General features: G+C 41.8%; 1 protein-coding gene and 1 long non-coding RNA gene across 5 annotated transcripts in view; one reads left to right on the top strand and one right to left on the bottom strand.

Moving 5' to 3' along the window:
• Positions 1–18,768, top strand: part of LOC116668312 — a 57,539-nt gene that overhangs the window by 29,234 nt on the left and 9,537 nt on the right. The gene's annotated exons all lie outside the window — the stretch shown is intronic.
• Positions 117–18,768, bottom strand: part of DHDDS (dehydrodolichyl diphosphate synthase subunit) — a 28,231-nt gene continuing 9,579 nt past the window's right edge. For 2 of the 4 annotated variants that reach the window (XM_032495574.1, XM_032495575.1), the window contains exons 7-9: positions 12,224–12,338; positions 9,958–10,065; positions 127–2,467 (exon numbers count right to left, since the gene is read on the bottom strand). In XM_032495574.1, the coding sequence (XP_032351465.1) occupies positions 2,228–2,467; positions 9,958–10,065; positions 12,224–12,338 (463 nt within the window). In that variant the 3' untranslated portion in view covers positions 127–2,227. Of the gene's footprint in view, positions 2,468–9,957; positions 10,066–12,223; positions 12,339–18,768 lie in introns of all 4 variants that reach the window. The other 2 variants (XM_006189485.3, XM_006189484.3) reach the window with 2 other exon arrangements.

Below are 18,768 nucleotides of genomic sequence, written 5' to 3'. Positions count from 1 at the left end.
GCGATGGATGGCAAAAGGGCTCTTCCAGGGCTACCCTGTCCCCAAAGCTAGGGATCCTAGAGGTAGCCAAGCGCACCTGAGGGAGGGGTAGACAGCAGCAGCAAAACACGGTCTTCTTCTGTTGCACTGTTTGCAAACAAATTTTACATCTAAGAATTTTTAAAATTCTCTTTGACACCCAAGAGAACACAAGAACAGGATAAATATCCTCAAGTGGGGGGCTTGACTCACAGGTGGGAGGACATTTAAATAGGACCCACCTAGTTTCTTGAGGCAAGGGTTTAGCTGGTTTGTACAAATCACATGGGTATAAAGTAACCATAATGAGTTTATATTAACTATTTGCAGCCCCTGTTCCTGGGCAGCAAATGCTCCCTTAGCCTTACTAATTTCCATTACCTACAGTGCCTCTTGGGGCAGCCCCTCCTCACCCCACCCCACTCTGTACCTTTCCCAGGATACAGGTCCTCAGGCTGAAGAAAGATACCAGCCCCGTTAATCACCTCTGCTTACCCTGATCGTATTAGGGAAAGTCAGACACACAGAGGGGATAGGACTCAACAATCATGCTCACAGGACCGATTCCATTTGCTGCCTCCAGCCCCTCATTCCCGCCTTAATTGTAGGGCTCTGCATTATAGCAGCATAATTCATGCCTCCCTAATTAAGGCTGTCAACAGCCCCATTGTAAAGCTGGAAAATGTACAGCACCTGCTCTCTGGGAACCCTGTGCCAGGGATTGGTAGTGGGGAGTGCCAGGTGTGCATGGGGGACCTGCCAAAGGGTGCATTGATTGGCTTCTCAATCGCAGTGTCTGGCATTTATGCTAGATTTTAAGAGCAGGGATGATGGCCAAGGGGTCTCTTGTGCCAGGTATACAGGCACAGGAAGGGGAGGAGGAGACTGGAGTATATGGAAGTTAGGGGTTTTAGAGCACGCTCTTAGCACTGCTTGCAAGACCCCAACTCTCCCCTAGAGGGAGGTGCTGGGGAAACAGTTTGCAGAAAGTAAAATGGGAAGACTTAACAGAGTAGCATTTGGTTATTACTGGCTGGTGCTCGCTGCTCTGGGGAACCTGAAGCACAGAGTTGCTCAGGCAGACAGCTCTTCAAAGGCACTAATCCTCTCAGCAGCTCTGCAGCGAGGCCTGGTTGGGAGAGGTAAGGGAAAGGACACAACCCTTGACTTGGTCGTCTTGTCCCTGCTGGGCAGACTTGGCCCTCACAAGCTGAGACCCTGCCATGCTGAGAATAAATTGTCTCAGGGCCTACATAGGGGGCCAGGTCAAAAGCCAAGAGAAGCCTCAAAGCCTGAGGAGGTGGGAAGCAGAGTCTGAGATACTGAGGGCAGGAGGCAGTAATTTGGGAGAAGTGCTTGTTTCTGTGCTCTTGGTCCTGATGTGTTCCAGGGAAGGAAGCCTGTGCTGGATTAGATGCACCAGGGCCTATAGGCCTTCTGTTACCCTGTAGCCATGGAGGGGGCCAGTCTCACAGGGGAGTGGAGCCCTGGCCCCATGCCCTGCAAGAGGAGGAGAAAAGCTTGTGTGGGCTGAGTCGACAATAGGTAATTGGATTGTAATCACCCGCCTGGCTTCCGTGCGCCATTGGGGGCGCTGAGCCTTCCAGTGAGCAATCAGCACTGCGTGGTGGGAGGGGGTAGAGATTCAATAGCAAATCCCAGGTGGAGAGCCAAGGGGGAGGAGCAGCAGATGGGCAAATTTTCTTTCTGTCTCTCCCTCCCCTTCCTTGCCCAGATAATGCTGGCTGTCTATTAGCTATTTACCAGCAGATCCAAGGTGGAGCCACATCTTTTGTAGAGGCTAAGATGGATGGGAAAAGGGCTAGGGTTTTGGGGAGACTTCTCTGAAATTCTGTGTGTTGAAGGATATGCTGGTGGAAAAAGAAACTGCAGCTAGAAGCACTGGTAGAGGTGGAAAAGATGGAAGGAGCAGGCAGCAGAAGTGCCGGGTCCTCCTGCTCTTCAAACCTATTGGTGATGAGAGCTGGGTTTAGTGTACTTGTGGGAGACTCTCACCCTCAACCCTCCCCAGGGCACTGTCCCAAGCAGCCCAGAGGTATCTATGGCCAGCAGATCTGGCCTTTGGGGCTCCCTTGCCAAGCAAAGGAAACACAATTCATCATCAAGAGGGAGGTGCCTTTCACCAAGAAAAGAAAGGGGAGTGGGGCCCTGGAGATAGAGGGCAGGGCAAAGTGGCAGGAGGCCAGCCTCAGGCTGATGCAGTGCCCAGACGTGCCAGCCAGTCAGCCCGCTTGAGCTCCAAGGCCTGCAGGAAGCCTTGGACCCGCTCTTCCCGTCTGGCTGATAGTTTGTGCAAGCGTGTCCGTCGGAGCTGGGCGTCCCCACTGGCCTGGAGCCCCTCTTGCAGCAGCTGCTCTGTCACTGCAGCCTGGTCCCTCTCCAGCTGCTGCCTCTTCCGCTCCTCTGCATACATGTCTCGGGCCTTCTGCTAGAGAAAAGTGGGGGTTGGGGTAGGGAGATCATTTTTAAGTGTGGGTGGAATTGGGATAGAGGCGGGGCACAGGACAGGCCAAGTTGAGTGGAACAGTGGGGAGTTTCTACCAGATTTGGAAAGGTTTGGAAGTAGGTGTGTAATGGGTGGTTCCCATGTTGTACAGGCAGGGCTGTGGCAGTTTTGGGTCCATCCTGGTTTGTTTTGGTTGGGAGCATCTCTATTTCTTGAAATTCTCAGGTTTGTACTTGGAAGGGAACCAGGCAGATGTAGGTCTGACTTCTGGTTCCCCCACCACCTAGCTTTGTAGCTTTGGGCAAATCCTCTCCTAACCTCATTTCTTCATCTGTAAAGTGAGGGTTGTGCCTACCTTAAACAGTGGTTTTAAGGGTTAGAGATAATATATGCAAAACCCCTCTGGCATATTAGCAGGCTCTCAAACAGAAACAGCAAATTTACAAGTTATTACTGCCCATTCTCTGATGCAAGGAAGGTCCTATTCCTGCCTGGGGCACATCCATTAGGTCATTTCCTTGGGTTTCCTAGGTTGCTCTAAGGGTGCCATCTTCCCAACTCCCTAAGTTATTTTTCAGAGTTTGGCTCCAGAACTGCCTCTCATACGGAGACCAGCCTGTTTCACCCAGCAATTGACCCTCCTGTGAACATTCTGAGAAGTAGGTTCAGCTCTTTTAAGCCACTTACTACATTCTGCCTCTAGAGTAGGCATTAGTGTCCATAGTCCACTTTTTCTGTTAGGAAATGAGCCCTTGAAGGCTCAACAGAGCCCTCAGGGCTCCTGGAACCAGTTCTGACACCAGGTGGGTGATTATAGGCTGGGCAGCACTTCTTATACCCTGTGTGTGTCTCCAAACCATAACCTCCTAGAGGATAAAGACTGGCTTTTCCTCTCTGGTACTTGGAGTGCCTGTACATGAGAAGTACTCAGTCAACTGACCATGATACCAGGAGGACAAGGAGGATGCTCCTGGTACAGGAGGGGAAAATCCCTTTGGAGAAGAACCAAGGTCTTGCTGTGTGCCTCACATCGATGCTCTCTGCTGCTCCTGCTACTCTAACAGGCTGCAGAGCCTTCGCACCAGAGTTCCTCCTGCCAAACCTATTCCATGTGTGAGAAACTCCCATTTTGCTGTGGACTTGGCATCCTGTACCCTTGAAGACCCTTACCACATTCTACCCTGTATTGTGGTATTTGTGTACCTGTCTGTGTCCTACTCAGCCTGTAAACACCTGGATTGCTCTGTTTTCACCCTTGAAGGAATATCTTACATGTGCACAAGCACTTCATCTGTTGTCTCACTTGACCCTCACAATACATCTAGGGAGGTACTTTCCATCTGTTGGAGACAAATATGGAGGTTCAGAGTAGTGAAGTGATTTGCTAAGGTCTCTCAGCAATAAAGATTTATTGCATGAATAAAGTTGACAAGTGAAAAAAGCTGGAAAATCTCCCCTCTAGGCTCTTGAATGATTCAGGGGTACTCTTCTGCTATGATAACAAGCTCACATATAGAGCTATGAAGACTAAAACAAGCTTGAGAAGTTGCTGCTAAGGGTCTCCATCTTGCTGGAGGGGCTTCATCCTGGCTTTGGTCAGGAAGAACCCTGGGTCCTACACACAGGACTTTATTGGGGGTGTGGAAATGCACATGATACAGTCACCACAATCCATGAACTTACAGGCTGAGTAGGACACAAATACGTACACAAATACCATAATACCAGGTAGAATGTGGTAAGGTCATCAGAGAGGCAAGAGAAAGGGACATGTAGTTCAGAAGAGACAGAAATTGTGATTGACGAAGGCTGGGGGCAGTGAAATCTCATGGACAGGCAGAATTTCATCTGAGCTTTAACCAATGGGGGTGATTCAGATAAAGGTAGAGGGTATGGTGGGAGGTCTTCAGGCAGGGGAATAATGGGCAAAGACTCATAAAATCAAAGAACGTGATCAGGCCAGTGTGAATCTGCCTGGAGCACTAGGGTTTGAGAAGTTCCTATCCACAGGACTCCCTTACCTCTCTAAGCCGACTTCTTCATCTGCAAAATGGGGATGATAGTATCCATCTCACTGGGTGGTTTGAGGAAGAATGAGATAATGAATGCCCAACCTGATGGCTGGCTATTAACAGCTGTTCTTCTATCACCACTGCTTATGGCTAGGGCTAAGTAGGCTAAATTCTGGCTGGACAGAAAGGATGAGGGCACCCAGCCACAGAGGGAGGAAATGTGGAGCTGATTAAAATTGCTCCATGAGGCTCAGGCTTCTTCCAAATGGCAGCCCTAGACTGAGTGCTGAGCACGGAGTGGGTAGCCAGGCAGAGCCTTGCTCCTATTTGCCAGGAATCATTGATTCACTGGTAAGATGACAGAGTCAGAGGAACTCGTAAAGACCACTGGCTCCACCTCCTACTATACAGACAAGGACACCAAGGCTGAGGCAGGGAGGGACTTGGCCTATGTCACTCACTGGGTTGAAGTTCCCTTGGTTCCTCCACAAAAGTGGCTTCTTGAGAGATCTATGGAAAATGTGTTTTGTGCCTCTGGATAAGCTGTATTTTCTAGGAGTGAAGTGGGGAACCAGTGGCCTGCATCTAGAGGCCTCTGTGCAATCTCCACATGGTCTGGATCTACCTCCCTACCTCAGAGACATTCTAAGTTCTTCTCAGGGACTCAGCCTCTGAAAATCTAGGCTAACAGAAGTCCTAATGGTCAATTTCCCTCTTCTGGACTATACTGTCTACTGTCTCTTTAAAATGACTGATCAGAGGTGAGGGCTTTAATACTTCCTGTACAGACCTTATGTGGTCTTGGTGTAAGGGCTCCATGGAACTCATTTTGAGAAATGGGGCTCTAATATACTCATCTAAACCTCTCCTGGGCATTAAGCCTCTCTGTTCCTGTTCTCTCCTCAGCAGAATTAGGGAACAAGATATAATAGCCCCTCCAGTACATAAATCCTCAAGCCCTCTGACCTCAATGGGGGGTGGAGAGAGGATGCATGTACTGGGCTTCAAAACATTCATTAGCTAATGACAAGTCCTCTCATAAGTCCCCATTTGCCATAATCAGTATGCCCAGGTCAGTAGCATGGGGGATGCATTTCGGAGGGTTATCTGAGAGAGAGCACCTCCTGCTGGAAATATGTTCTGACAAGCACCCAGAGTCTCCCTGCCTAGGGAATTGTACTAGGGACCAGGACACCAGATGAGCAGGGCGCTACGCGTCTATGGCTTTCCTGCAGACAGGTGAAGTCTGATGAAGAGCCCAGAGACACACATGGTGAACAATACTGGCCACTATTTTCTGAGAATAAACTCTGTTCCAGCACCACACTCAACACTTTTAGTGTATTAGCTTACTGAACCCTTATCGTAAACCTGTAAGGCAGGTATTATTGTTATTATTATTACCCCTCTCATTTTACAGATGAGGAAAATGATGCTCTGAAGGGTTAAATAGTTGTCCAGTTAGTCACACAGCTAGTAGTCAGCACCTTGAGGAAAAGATAGTGACTACCTGAAGAGCACTAGAAATAAAATGGTCGATTGATCCAGCCTGGTGTTTAATCTCTGACAAATGCATCAAAGGATGTTTACTCGGGGCACATATCTTTTCCCTCTATATCAATACAGATTTTGTGGAGCATTTATTCCTCATCTGTCAATGACCCCTCATGAACCTCCCATACATGCCACTTGTAACTGAGGATCAGTGGCTCTGTACTGCACCTACTCCTTCCCTGCCCTGATTTTCTGTCTGTTCTACTGTTTCATAGTTGAGATTTCTTCCCTTTGCCAGCCCCCATTCTCTAAGACTAATGGGTGACCACCTGGAGACTCATGGTCCCTTTAGATACCAAGGTCTAGCCTCCCATGATTTGTGGCTGAGTCCCTGCTTCCATTAGCATCTGCCCTCATCCCAGTGAGCTACTAATGATCGAGAACCCAACTTGCTCTGGCTTCCTGCAGGGAATGGGGACATACTGGGCTGGACTTAGAGACAGAGCAGCTCAGAATTTAATAATGGGAATTGGGAGACAGGGCAAGAACTAGATGGAGAGGTTGAAAATGAAAGGGTATGGGCAAAGGAACTGTGAAGAGTCCAGTCTGGTGAGGATACATGATATATAAAAGGGAGATATCAGAAAGACAGCTTTCTGGTCTGAGGTCAAACTGGCCAGGATGTTGTTAGTCTGGATTGTACCCTTAGTGCTTCTGCGGAGGTGCTAAGATTTCTATAAACAGAGTTTGAGGGCTCCTGGGTAGAAAAAGCCTGGCCAGAACCCCATGAGGTCTGCTGAAGAAAGGTTCAGGACAGTCAAGATCAGTGTTATTACTTTGGTTTCAGCATTCAAAAGAATGGGGGCAATTAATAATAGTATCTACCTTATAGCACTATACAGAATCTAAGTAAAGGATGCCTGACACATGGTAAGAGTTCAATAAATGTTTTAAATTATGATTCTTGGGTACCAAATGGAACTCTTTTTGTAAATATTTTTTTATTTTATTTTTGGGGGGAGGTAATTAGGTTTACTTATTTACTTATTTTTAGAGGAGGTACTGGGGATTGAACCCAGGACCTTGTGTACACTAAGCATGCATTGTACCACTTGAGCTATACCCTTCCTCCTCAAATGGAACTCTTAAATGGTTATCCACAAACACATTCCACCTCATCCTAGAAAACAGCAGAACCAACTGCCCAGGCCAAAACCTAAATGCTTTGGTTCCTAATAACATTAATATTTGTACTTATTTATTTTATCCTACAAGATGCATAAGAGTTTCAGAATTACATCATCGACATTCCCACTGATAAACCTCTCAAGTGATGTTTAAGTTTGCTTTCCAGTTTGTATCATCCTTAGAATATATCCCACTAAAGATGTATAATCAGAGAACTGTGTCCAGGTAACTTGAATTAATCCCTTTTCTGGGGGTTATATTATCAACTTAAAGTTAGTTTCGTTTGTTTCTGTTTTAACATTTGTTTTTCCTCCACCTCCATCCATACAGCCCTCCTCTTCCCGACAGCACATCCTCTCACCTGGACTATTGTAGGAGTTTGGTCTCTAACTCCTGCCCTCTGAAAATCCTGACTGACTTTTACAAAATATAAGTCAGATCCTGTCATTCCCTTGATCAGAAGTCTTCAGATGTGTCACCATGACCTACAAAGCCCTAAGTGACCAGAGGCCTGACTCCTATCCAGCCTCATCTTGTATCCTTCTCTCTCATGTATGCTGGACCTTTCTTTGTTCTTCCAAGACCTAAAGTTTATAACCCTAGTATCCTTGCACTTGCTGCTCCCTCTGCAGAGAATAATTCTTTTCCCCCAGATTTTTACATGTCTGGCTACTTCTCATCTAAGGAGGGCTTAAAAAAGACCTTCTTAGAGAGGCCTTCCTTGACTGCTCTATTCAGTACCTCTCGTTCTCCTCAATACTTTCTAGCACATTGCTCTATTTTCTTTACTGCCTTACTACAATCCAAAATTATACATATATATTTGTTTACTTGTTTGTTATCTGTCTCCTCAAATGAAAATATAAGCTCCATGAAGGTAGAAATGTTGTCTGGCTGACTAACTGCTGAATCTCTTGTGCCTAATACTAATATAATACTAATACTAATATAATGTTATTAGTGCCTGACTCAGACCAGGTACTCAATAATAGATATTTATAGAATTAATGAAAATTGAGGTAACTCCTCTGACAGCCTTGCGGGAATGTATCTGAGAAACCTGAAACTACTAAAAGGCTTCTAAATAGCCAAATTAGAGACAAGAATACCCATACACAAAAAACCTCGTGCACCAAGATCCTCTGGGCTTCATGCAAGGCTGGTTTACTCTCACTTTACAGAAATCATTCTAACAAGTTGATTGACTGGTTTCCTTGCCTGTAGCTGATTTAAAATAGTAAATAGGAAGAGAAGGGAAGAAGGGATGCTGTCAAAATGAGACATTGACCATGGCAGGGAATGAGAGGGAAGGCACAGAAAAATATACAAGAAACCCCAAAGCCAATTATTTTGGGACCATCTAGCTTAGACAAAGAGTCCCACCATTCAAGGCCACCCTGTACAGTAAAGTGCTTCAAGATGGCAGTTACTATTATCGTTACCGGCTTTCTTAGAATGTGATTATTCTAGTCATCATCATTATTAGCAAGAGCCTGGAATACAGTAGGTATCAATGAATTATGCACAAAATAGATTTCAGGAAGTTTTCTATCAAAAAAGGATTAAGAAAAAGTTTTAGTTTTTAAAGGGAGATTTGGTCATGTGGAAAAATCTGATACTCATTCCTCACTGATGGTGGATAAGAGACTGCTGTTTTTCCCTTCACTTGAACTCAATTTCCTCATATTCTGAAACTAAATGATTAAGCACACGAGCAAACCTTCATGATCTGACTGACTTATTCTAGCAGTTGTGGACTTGGGATTCCTGGAAAGATTTCAGGGGTTATGTGAACCCCTGAAAGTATTTTATGTGTTTCAGTGATTAGTGCAATTCTTTGCAAAATGCCATGTGTTAGAGTGACCTGTGAAATTTTTCTAGGGAGACAGTCTATGGCTTTCATCAAAGTCTCCAAGGAAGCCCTGATGCCAAGAGGACGAAGAAGTCCTGATTTACATCGTAATTTCCTCCCGGCCATTATCTCTCCAGAGTCAAGAAGCAGTGCTAGCTTTTAGTTTAAAATTATGTGGCCTTGGGACAGTTACTCTGCCACTCTGTTTCCATATCTGAAAAATGAGGGCACCAAACCTGCTATATTGTTGGAAGGGTTAAATAAGAAAACTTGCATGAAAACACTGAGGTGACTTAGTAGACCTTCAATATGTTAGTGGCCACCACTACATACCATTATTATGAAGAGTCCTAATCTAATGCAGGTGACTCTGCCTCCTAAGGAAGCCTGTTTCAAGATCCGGTGATCAAAACTGAGAGCGGAACTCCAAACCTTGGCAGAACATAGTTTTATACAACAGAAAGACAGTGCTATTTTGTTCTTAATCCCTCTGGAAGAATCTTGGATTTTGTATACTTTCACTTCTACAATCTTTTATTAGGCTAATTTATTCAGAGAATAATGGCCAATCTTTCTGAGAAGCCTTTCCTGGGTTTCCATAGTAAAGAGATTAAAGACTTGTAACATGAATCCCAGGTCTGTCTTTTATTGGTTATATGTCCTTAACTAAATAATTTTGATTTATTCATTTGCATAAATGGGGCCAATAAGACCTACCTCATTGGGTTCTTGGGAACATTAAATGAGATAGTGCATATAAACTGTTCACAGTCCCTGATACATGGTAAATACTCAGTAAGTGGTAGCTACTGTCATTATCATTAATATGCTTATTAGCAAGTTCCTGACATATATAGTAGTAGGTGGTCAATCAATGCTAACCCTTTCTTCCATCCCATCCAGTCAGGCCAGCCCTGAACTCTTACCTGAAGCACACTATGGTTCATTTGGAACTGCAGGATGGCCTCACAGAGGTTCCAAAATGTATATTCTGGCCACAGAACAGGCTGGAACACCAAGCAGGAGTGGGAGGTCTGGCAAAAGTGGAGAAGAAAGAGAGTATGGTTTAGTAACATGATACTGGAACATATCCCTGGTCAGGCTCCAAGGAAGAAGTAGGCTGATCACACTGAGATGAGATGGCACAAGCATCCTGAGCTGCAGCTGCTGCTGCCAGCCCTGATTCACTAATAGGGGTAGGGATCATCTGAGGCAGTAAGATCACCTGCCTGTAGCAAGGCAAGACTAAAGGGAGGCTACATCAACATTTCCACCAGGATTTTTCTAAGAGCCAATTTTAGGGCTGTGAAATAACATCTGGATTATGTTATTGGCTCTTGGCCCTTAGAGGTCATCTGGGAGACACAGTGTCTGATAAAAGTCAGCAATGAACAAATGGTAACTGCCATTGTTATTTTTAAGTAGCAGAGTAGGCACAGTGGTTAAGAGCATGGGCTCTGGGGCCAGACCGCCTGGCTTTGAATTTTGGCTCCACCACTTACCATCTATGTGACTTGAGACAAGTTACTTAACCTCTCTGGGCCTCAGTGTCCTCAACTGTAGAACTGGGTAATAAGAATATCTAGTTTTTAAGGTACTGTGAAAATTTAACAAGATAACATACATAAAGCACAGCACAGAGCTGGGTAAGCTTTTAATAAAAATCATCCCTCTTGGAACATTCTTGACAGTCACTGCTTGATACCTTTAGTGATGAGGAATTCAGTGCCTCAAGGGGGATAATAGTTGTCACATAGCACGCTAAACCAATGTCACCTTCTCTGGAACTTCTACCAAGGTCTCAGGTCTTTTCTCTGGGAAAAGTTTATTTCTTCTTCAAAGTGAAATTCTTTCAAATATTTGGAGGCTAGATTAGAGCTGCTTGCTATCTGTTCCCAAGGTTGTAATGACTTGTTCAGTTTGTCTTTGCCAACAAAGTTTTAAGATAGGAGGGATTATTTCTAAGTTGGTCACTGCCATATTCCCAGCACAAAGGAAGAACTCAGTATTTTCTTCAAAGGGAATAAACTGTCACTATGCTTCTCTTCTCCAGACCACTATCCTTCACTCATTCCTTTTACAGGACATGATTCTGTGTCATCCAGGTGGCCTCTTCTGCTAAGTCCTCTAATTTATCAGTGCAGTCTCTTAAAACTCAGTGCTTGGGGTGGGGGAGAGGGTATAGCTCAGTAGTAGAGCACATGCTCAGTATGCTTGAGGCCCTGGGTTCAATCCCTAGTACCATCAATCAATCAATCAATCAATCAAATCTAATTACCACTCCCCAAAAAACCAAACAAACAAAAAAAAAATTGCTGTGAGATATTTTCAAATGTGAAATTGTGACTAATGAATTAAAAATGGTTAAAAACAAAAAACAAAAACAAAAACCTCAGTGTTCAGAAGAAAACACTCCAGATATAATCTAACCAGCAGAGAGTGCCATAGAACTATAAGCTGCACATTATACTTCCTTCAATATAGCCAAAGACTGAAAGTATCTTCAATAGCTAAATCTTGCTAGTTCACTTTTAAGACTGTGGTCCATTAAAATTTCTGGCACTTTATCATGTGAATTGCTTCCAAGCTGCATCTCTCCCTCCAGTTTCTTCTTGAACAAGGTTTCCCCCAGCCAAGTGCTACCCAGGGGCCAAGTTAACAGATGATGGAGATTCTCAAGCAGAGATAAACTTATTTGAATAGGAGCTTTTAGAGGACTACCTACACTGGGATAACTGAGCTGAGAGGCAATGGCAGGTACCTAAAAAAGAGTCTGCATATAGTTTATATCCCTGTGGACTGTGCCTGTATAGATACAGCCCCTTTATTCTGAAGGAGAGAGATTAGTAACTGCAAGGCAAGGTTCTAGCACAGAGGTGCTGAGCATGTGGCAGGTTACCAGGGCAGAAGCTTATGCTCAGGGACATTAGGCAGAAGTCCAGTTCCTTGAACAGAGGCACAAGCAAAGTTTTCACCCCAGCTAGATAGCCTTGACTTTTCCTCTGGACACTTTAGAGAGCAAGAACCACACAGGCTCACAAAGCAAGGGACAGATGAGGAAGAGACAGAAAATGTTACCAGGCATAGTCTGGAGACATTTCTCTGGATTTTAGCTCCCCCTCCAATCTTCTATGGGTGCAGTCACAGTTTTCAGTTCTGACACAAACAGAACAGTGGTTGGAAACTACCTACCTGCCAGAGGAGGAAGTCGCTGAGCCTCACTTCCCCAGAAGTCCGGATCAGGATGTCAGGATGAGGAGAGTGGTTGGTATAGAGGCACTTATCGAGCAGAGACTCAGAGACATCACTAAGGTGAGTGAGGAAGAGACAAAGATAAGCACATATCTCTTTTTGGATTATTCTCATGGTGAACTTCCTTATATAAGACTTCCCAGTTTATAGAACACCATGAAATACATTGGGCAATACTACCTGGTATGCAGAAGGCCCTCAACAAATGCTTGATAAATTAATGAATGACTTTAATTCTCACACTACATAAGGTATTTTGATCCTCACTTTATAGACAAGGAAACTGAGGCTCAAAGAAGATGAGTAATTTGCCCAGTCATTTTAGTAGCAGGCCTAAAACAAGATGCACCCACTAGAACATGTGTTACCCTTCACTTAGAACATCTTGTTTTTAAAATGCATACACCCTAAGACCCTGCAATTTAATGAAGTACTATGCAACTGGTTTTTAATAAAGATAAATCTAAATGCTCTGATTTGGAAAGATGTCTAAGATCTAATATTAAATGAAAAAGCAGCAAGTTTCAGAAAAATACAGTGTGGAAAATATACACACAAACTCAATACTCACACACGTGAATTCATGTAGTCTAGAAAGACATACACCATACTACTAACAGTGATTATCCCTGGAAGGTTGGAGAAGCAAAGGAAAACCATCTCTTTTTATTTCATGTATTTCCATTATTGTTTGAATTTACTATAAAAAATATTTTTAAAACCTTAAATTTAAGTTATATTGACCCTGAAACACTGCAAAAATCCACTTTACTTAGGATTTAAAAAAACAGCAAAATGATCATCCCTCCTGTGTGCGTTAAGAGCTACTCGCTCAAGCAGACACTCATAAAGAAGATGGAATGAAGGAAGAATGGGGACTGGCAGCATTTATTTGAACCTTCTTTTAAACCTTCGTATCCATGGAAAGGTGGTATTTGCAAGACTGGTATCTGGTGGTTCCAAGAACACTGTTTATCAATCCTACCAAGTACCCAGAGGCAGAATTTGGAATCTCCAAGTAGTAAGAAATGCATCTTGGGAAGGGCCTAGAAGAAAATTTCTTGGTGGGAACATTATTCTGGGAGCACAGTAAAAAAAAAAGCAGACAGATCTGGGCTGAGTGTTCCAAACAAGGCTCTACACTCATTAGCCGTGCCTTTGGGTAGGTTACACCATCTCTCAGTTATCTGTTTGCAAACCACAGAGGAAGCTTTATTTTCTGTACTACCACATGAGAAACAATACTCACTTATGACTGGGCAATAAGAATCTGGTTCAGATTTCCCTGATAATCTGAGTCTTGTCTTGGCAGAACGGTCTTAATTCTCTTAATAAGAAATGTAAAACTCTGTGTAATCAACATAATTTCTCAGCTCCCTTATTTTTGAAATGGGCACATTTGTCCTATCTACTTATAGGTTATTGTGAGGGTCAAATCAAATGAAATAATTGATTTGAGTGTACTTGGGAACTATAAAGTGCTATATAAATAAGGAAAATAAAAATTATCTCCAGACCCATCACTTTGCTATGGGACTTTGGAACCCCGCTTAACCACTCTGAATTTCAAATGTTCCTGCAAAAAGTTTGTTCTATCTACTTCATGCAGTGGGCAGAATTCTTTTTGAAAAGGAGATAACTCTAAGTGGGTAAAGATAAAACTGACAAATTGAAAATAAAACACCTGTGCTTTGGCCAACAAAAATCTACCAACTAAACAGCATTAGCTGTCTAAGTGAAAACTTCTAAGAAATAATTTCTGTTACATAAAAGTAAAATACCAATTTTCACCTAAAAATTAGAAGTCTACATTAAAAAAAAAATCTTGGCAAGAATGAGGTGAAATGAACACATCCAGACCCAGATCCCAAAGAAACAATCCAAAATGCAGACAACAGTTAAGGTTATATATTTCATTGTAGCCCTATTTGTAATAAGAAGTAATTAGAAACAGCCTGCATAAAGAAAAAAAAAAAAAAAAAAAGCAAAGGAAGGGCTGCAAATGGCAAAATATACTTCGTATGGGTGAGTTGTATTCCATTACATATATATGCTGCATCTTCTTTATCCATTCATCTATTGATGTGCACTTAGGATGCTTCCATATCTTGGCAATTAGAAAGAATGTTGCTGTTAATAGAGGGATGTATGTATCTTTCTGAATTCTTATTTTGCCATTGACTTTATTCCTTTGTTAACTATGTAAGAAAGCTAAAGCTCTAAACGTTCTTAGAAACAATGAATAGTACATATACATAAATTTTTAAAAATGTGCAGTATACTGTATATATGTATTTATATGCAATATATTGTATATGTGCAGTCAAATTGTAACAATTCTACCTAATAAAACTGAAAAATGAAAAAAAGAAAGAAACAGCCTACATAACCAATAGCAAAACAGTTAAGGAAATTAAAGCAAGATATATTCTGTAGCCATTAAAAATAATGATGTGAAGAATTATTAAAACATGGAACATGGAAAAGTGCTCACATTACAACATTAAGCGAACAAAGCATGATTCAGGTTATTAACTGTTCACAGTGTGATTTTTTTCTGTTATAAATATTTATGTCATAATTGGATTTGTGTTTTAAAAAATGACGCTGGCTTAACTCCCAACCATAGCTGATGACCACTTTTTTCAGTACCTGCTCTGTACCCTATATATCATATCCCTTACTGTGTTACATGGCATCATGGACTACTTATTAGTGTACACAGATCAGACTGTGAGATGCTTGACGGCAAACCCTTATCCTGTTCTTTCACTGTAGGACCTTCCTGGGACAGAAAAAGACTCAATATATGTTTGAATAAATTAATGAATGAACCATTAAAAATAGATCTCAGAAATAAATACATATTGGTTTTATGAAACTGAATACATACAGGCTAAAGAAAGTCTTTGACTATGTACTTTCTTAACAACCTAGAATCCAAACACAGGTAACAGACATTGTCACAACTTGATGGGAAAAATCAACACAGTAATTAAACACACACACACACACATATACAGCCACACAGGAAGAGCTGGAAGGAAATACCTAAAATCAAAAGTGTTACCAGGGCTGTTGCTGAGGATAGAATCCTGGGAGATTTAATTTTTCATTTTTATACAGCCTGCAAATTATCTCTAATGAACACAAATGACCTTTATAATTATAAAAGTGTGTATGTATTGGAGGGAGGTTGTATTCTTTTTAAAAGAAGTATTTCTATTTGGGATAATGAAAAAGTTCTGGAATAGATAGTGGTGATGATTACATAACATTCTGAACATACTTTATGCCACTGAAATGTATACTTTAAAATGGTTAAAATAGTATAATTTACGTTATATGTATCTTATCACAATTTTTTAAAAATGCATCTTCTGGAGAGATACAAGCATTCAACAAGATAATAGCTCCTCCCAGGAAATGGCCAACCTAAAATAAAATCAATTAAAACCTATAATGGAGATATGGCAACAACTTTGGGAAGGGAGACCTGGCAACAGTGTAAGGGAGAGTAAGAACATGTCGGTGTGTTCCCAGGACTGTCTTGGAAAGACAGATCCTTTCTAGAAGGTACAAAGATACACAGAAATGTGCCCTGTGATAACAACATAACACATTTCTCTGGCATTCAATTTATAAAGAAGATGGTGAAGTACATAGGCTTTCGAGGTAGATGCACCTGAGCTGGAGTCCAGGCTATTCCACTTACTAGCTTATTTGACTTTGGGCAGGTCTTTAAATCTTTAAATCTTAGTTAACCGGTCTTATAAAATGGGACAAATACTCACTATCTTATGAAAATCAGATGAGAATATGCATGATTAAGCTCTCAGCCTTGCGCCTGCCTCATAATAAGATGATAAATATTAGTTACTGATTTTTATACTGTGTTATTATTCATTTCAATCGTCCTATAAGGTAGTCAGTATACTACAGTGAATGAGAGCACAGGCCCTGGAGCCAGGCTGGAAATCCTGGTCAACTATGCGAACTTGGACTAGTTATTTAACCTTGCTGTGTCTTAGGAGTCTCGTCTTTAAAATGAAGATAAAAACAGTATCTACCGCAAAGGGTCTAAGGATTAAATGAAATAATGCACGTGGAATACTTAGCAAGTTCCTGGCACAGAGTAAATGCTTAGTAAATATTAGCCATTATTATTAACATCATTATTACTGTTTTAAGAGGAAGGCAGAAGTCTATAGGGAAGGTGAAGACCTGCTCAAGAGAGTTTATTAACTCAACTTAATCCCTCCTTCTATAATTCCAGACTCAATCCAATTCCTTCTTCTATAATTCCAGACTCAAAAACAATCTATTAATTCAACTGCTAGAAAAAAATACCCTGGAAGAAAGAAAAATGAAGAGTTATTAGATAGTGATGAGAGAACAGAAAAATTCCAGTTATGGGAAGGATTGTAATTAACTCACCGACTGTTATAAATACGGATTTGTCTAAAATCAAATAATGTAAGGAGCCCTGTTTGGGGCCTTGATTAGCCCAGTCTGAGCTGAGCACCAAGCTTCCACAGCAGATGGGTTGAGACATCAGCCTTCTTACCTTAGTAACCTGCCCAGCCCATGTATGTCTGCATGACTAACTCCACACAGGCAAGTTACTAAACCACACAGGGCAGAGAAAATGGGTATGAGAAAACTTGCTGGGAAAGAAGCAGGAGATAAAGGTCAGTGGCCACTGCAATGTGGTATGAGTATAAATCACACTAGTCCCAGGCATGAATGTATATTAAATGTGCTTGCAACATAGCTTTCTTTCTTTTTAGCATAAATATTTTCCCCCTATTATTTTAACTATATTAGTTAATTTATACAAAAATTATATAAAACATTAATTGTAAAGCACTAAAAATATAATGAGCAACTATGAAATCATCCTACAAGCCAAGAATTCGAAAATCACCAATAACTTGCATCTACTTATACATCTCTCATCTCCTTATATCTCATCTTCCTGCCCAGCTCCCATGCTGCCAACCTAACCAAAATCTTAATTTTTTCCCCCATAGCTAATTTTCAATACGCATATTAACTGATCTCTCTACAGCTTTTGACACTTGCTTCCAGCAATGCCCATGCCCCACCCCACCTGCATCAACCAATGCCCTTTCTTCTTGGCTTCTGTAATACTGGCAGTCCTGGTTTTCTTTCTACCTTTCTGGTTGTTCATTATCTTTTTTCCTTAAGGCTCATTTTCCTCAACCTAGCCAGTAAAACTTTTGAGTTTCTCAAAACTTCATCCTAGGCCCTCTCTTCTTCTCACTCCAGGCTCTCCTTAGATTCCTCATGCCTTCCCTTAGCTTCAGTTACCACCTAAATACAGATGATCTCCACACTGATACCCCAACCTCCCCTTTCAACTACTGAACTTATATCTAATTTCAACATCTACAGTATATCCCAAACCAAACTCCTGACCTTCCTCTTCAAACTGCATCCTCTTAGGGTTCTTGGCACAGTGAAGGGCACCACTATCCACTCTTTTATAAGTAAAAAACCCTGGAGTCACTCATAATACATCCTTTCCCCAGAGTCAGTCCATCAAGTCCTCCGGTTTTATCTGCTTTGTAGTTCCTGATACAGTCTATTTGGTTTATTCTACCATCACCACCATAATCCAAGCTCCCTTCCAAATACTCTCTACTTGAATTATTCCAACAATCTTTGTGCAACCAACAAGCTCCTCATTCTACTGCCTCTTTCCCCAGTTATTACTTATCCTCCCCTACTTCTTAGGTCACTTATCATTTCCTTTGGGGAGCCCTCCCTACCAGGTCCACTCCTTTTATTATAAATTCTTGTTGTACCATGCACCAATGCCTTTATCACACTTATCATCATTATAATTTTATGCCAATTTGTGTAATCTTGATTAATGTTTATTTCCCTTACTAGAGCTCCATGAAAGCAGGAAATAATGTGTTTTTGTTCTTACACGTATGTGCAGCAATGTGCCTGGCATTTAGCTGGCACTTAAAAAATATTTGCTAAATGAATAAATGATTGATTAAATGAATAAACTATCTGGCACAAAAAGATCACCCTGCTGTTGGAGGAGAGGGATTTATAAAATAGCTTTAAAAACTGTCTGCTTTTCTTCTTATTTTCATTCTCATTGAAAAAACTTCTTGATTTTTAATTTAGTTTCCTAGGAAAATCAAATTATACCCTGGAAGGGAATCAGAAAAATTCCTGGGTCCCAAGATCCCATATAATAAAATTCAAGGCAAAAACTCTGGAATCGGGGTATGGGGTGGGGAGGGTATAGCTCAGTGGTAATCCTGGTTTCAATCCCCAGTACCTCCATTAAAAATCAATAAATAAACAAATAAACCTAATTACCCCCCCTCCAAATAAATAAAACATTTTAAAAAAGAATAAAGGGAATTAAAAAAAAGTAGACTGGAATCAGACAGTTTTTAATATGAAGCCCAGCTCTGGCACTTACTAGCAGAATGAAC

Source organism: Camelus ferus, chromosome 13 (genome assembly GCF_009834535.1).
Source record: "Camelus ferus isolate YT-003-E chromosome 13, BCGSAC_Cfer_1.0, whole genome shotgun sequence".
Lineage (NCBI taxonomy): Eukaryota > Metazoa > Chordata > Mammalia > Artiodactyla > Camelidae > Camelus > Camelus ferus.
Note: the sequence above shows the minus strand (reverse complement) of the source record. Positions and strands in the feature narration are given on the sequence as shown.